Source organism: Silurus meridionalis, chromosome 16 (genome assembly GCF_014805685.1).
Source record: "Silurus meridionalis isolate SWU-2019-XX chromosome 16, ASM1480568v1, whole genome shotgun sequence".
NCBI classification, from domain to species: domain Eukaryota; kingdom Metazoa; phylum Chordata; class Actinopteri; order Siluriformes; family Siluridae; genus Silurus; species Silurus meridionalis.
In genome coordinates, this window is record NC_060899.1 from 15,643,961 (window position 1) to 15,646,953 (window position 2,993).

At 46.0% G+C, this 2,993-nt stretch overlaps 1 protein-coding gene across 7 annotated transcripts in view; it reads right to left on the reverse strand.

The window, feature by feature from the left end:
- Positions 1 to 971: 971 nt before the first annotated feature.
- Positions 972 to 2,993, reverse strand: part of dlgap4a (discs, large (Drosophila) homolog-associated protein 4a) — an 80,259-nt gene continuing 78,237 nt past the window's right edge. For all 7 annotated transcript variants that reach the window (XM_046869181.1, XM_046869182.1, XM_046869186.1 and 4 more), the window contains 2 exons: positions 1,516 to 1,668; positions 972 to 1,367 (listed from right to left, as the gene is read on the reverse strand). In XM_046869181.1, the coding sequence (XP_046725137.1) occupies positions 1,140 to 1,367; positions 1,516 to 1,668 (381 nt within the window). In that variant the 3' untranslated portion in view covers positions 972 to 1,139. The remainder of the gene's footprint in view (positions 1,368 to 1,515; positions 1,669 to 2,993) is intronic.

Genomic DNA, 2,993 nt, shown 5'->3' on the forward strand with positions numbered 1-2,993 from the left:
TAAACTGAAAACAGAGAACGAGGGGAACGGAAACGGGGTAACCATAAGCAGATAATAATTATGCGTCGTGCTTTAGTAAATAAATCGTGGACTTTAGAATTGTTTTGGATTCCTTATAAGGCAAGTCACAAAATGGAGGCAACGTAAGCAAACAGGAAGTTGAACAGGAAGTGGTATGTGGCACATCGCTGGCCCGTGTGAACGCAAGATCATAATCGGGTTTTTTAAGTTTTTGTTTTTTACCCTCAAAGCTCGGGGTTGATTTGTTGGCCAAAAAAAAAAAATGAATGCCCTAAAATGACCAATAATTGACGATGATGAGGATAATGATGATGATGAGCATGATGATGATGATGATGATGATGATGAAGGCGAGGAAAGGAAGACCACATTGCCGTAAAACAAGTGCACACGTGCAGAATCCTGAGTGCGTGCTGGGAGGGGCGTATCTGAAGAGAGGGGGCGGAGATTCTTAAAAGAGGAGTGGGGTATCTGAGGATTGTGGGTGGGGAGTCTAAGAAGGGGAGGGAGAGTGCGTCTGAGAAGGGGTGGAGTGTCTGAGGAGCAGGCGGAGTGTCTGAGAAGGGGTGGAGTGTCTGAGGAAGGCGGGGTGTCTGAGGAGCAGGGTGGAGTGTCTGAGAAGGGATGGAGTGTCTGAGGAAGGGGCGGGGTGTCTGAGGAGCAGGGTGGAGTGTCTGAGAAGGGAAGGCAAAGATTATGAAGAGGGGGCAGAGTGTCTGATAGAGAGGCGGGGTTAATGAGGTAAGGGGCAGGGTGCCTGGGGACATGGGTGGGGTTTCTGATGAGAGGGGTGGGGTTTCCGGGAAGGGGGTGGGGCATATGATTCTTTAGAACACACTCCCATATAAACACACGCGACGTGGCGTCTGAGATATGGAGACGATTTACAGGCGATATATTCTGTGAGATAATTACAGCTCTGTAAAATTATAACTCATTAGAACCAGGAGGAGAATAAACTTCAGCGGCAGTTCGGAAAGACTCCGCGCCGGCGCGCTCTTTATTCATTTATCGATTCACTCATTCAAAAAGTTTGCATTGTTCGTAGTTTTTTTGTATCGCTATTCGCTTTAGAAGCACGAGTACGCAAGTGTGTGTGTGTGTGTGTGTGTTTTCTCTCAGAGGCGAGTCTGAGCCTCAGGGACGTAGATCTCGATGCTGTCGGCGCTCTCTGTGGCAGAGTTCTGGCGCTCGGACGCGGCTCGTTTGGCCGCCATCAGCCGCTTCCGTGCTTCCAGTCTCTGTTTGTCAGCGGCCGAGTCTCCGCTGCTCTTCTCCTTTGTAGACGTCGATTTGGGCTTCGGCGCTTTCTTCGGCGTCGTCACGCTCTCCGGCTTCCTCTCCTCCTGTAGGAACGGACAAGTGTGTGAGAGAAGGGGTAAAAAATAATTCTCAGATTCTCAATTCTGATTGGTCGACAGGTTCGATTTTTCAAGAGCTAAACCTTTAAAACGGAGAGAAGAAAAAGAAAGACAGAAAAATAAAAACAACCACCTTCTTGCAGCTGATCTCGGGCACCTCCCAGTCGTTGGCCTTGAGCATGTGAAGCTCGTCGAACTTCATACTGATGTCCTCGATGGAAAGCTGCAAAAGATCCCAGAAGCCCGCCAGGTCCTGCGCAGTGGGTCGCGGCTGAGCGTTCACGTCCTGGTGTGCACAAGAATTCACAACCAGTTGTACACACATTTACACTCACACACACACACACACAGTGATATCGAGGAATAAAACATCTCTGTGGCTGCCGTGACAGAAGATGTTCGAGGAGTTACGCAGCTCTTGTTGGACGTCGGAGCGGAGCGGTTTATTCCTGATTGGGTGTACTTTTTATCCGTTTCTTGTTACGTCGTGCGATACAAGTCAGTTCCTGTTACCTCTTGTGTTAGTGTGAGGCGTTTTTTTTGTGTTTCCGGACAAGTTGCTTTTCATCTCGTCTTTTTGAGTTGAAAAGATAATAGAGACAGAGGCTGGCGTTCAGCGCAGACGAGGACAGGAACTAACTTGTTTCGACGGACGTCTGTGTTCGCTGTTAAAGGAGCTAAATGTGAAATTACAGCCACCTCAATGATTCGTATCAAAAATACCTTTTAGTACATTTAAAATTCCAATCCCATACTATATACATGTGTGTGTGTGTGTGTGTGTGTGTGTGCGCGCACGCAAAAGATATATATCTCAATTGTAACTGAATATATTTGCTTAATAGCATTAACTAAATTAATGTATTGCAATTTAAGTGATTTATTCAGTTATAACTGCTATATACACCCTATGGTCAAAGGTTTGTGGACACCTGAGCATCAGTGAACATCCCATTCCACATATAATCTCATAATAATCTCAGTTCATGTCAGATGTTCCACTAGATTTTGTGGAGATTCCTTCAGCCACAAGGTTGTTAGTAAAGTCAGGAGGCCTGGGGTGCAGTCAAGCATTCAAATTCAGCAATAGGGTTGAGTTCAGAGCTCTATAGCAGGAGACCTTCCACACACTTCTAAACCATCTAAAGTGGATCTTCATGAAGCTGGCTTTGTCATGCTGGACCAGGTTTGGGTCTCCTAGTTCAAGTGAATATGGATGGAAATTCCAATACTCGGGCGTCCCAATACTTTTGACCACCGTTTTATTGAAGCGGGAAAAACAACCTGCTTTTATTTACGTTCAATTCATTTTCCAAACCAAAAAAAATAAAAACACCTCGGTGCTTTCCCGAAGATTTTCAAGCACATTGATTTCCCATCAGGCGTGAACGAGCTCATCCATCGCCACCTGAGGTGTCAGGGGGAAAAAACAAAACAAAAAGAAAGAAAGAAAGAAAGAAAGGAAAGAAAAAAAGCACGGGGGTGAGGCGGGGTCTTTTAGAGGCAGCTGGCGGATTCATGTGTGTGAGTGAAATCATGAGGATGATTTGATGCATAAAAGAAACTGAAAGTGAGCGCGATCTCACATGTAGCTCCTTTAAGAAGTGCGGA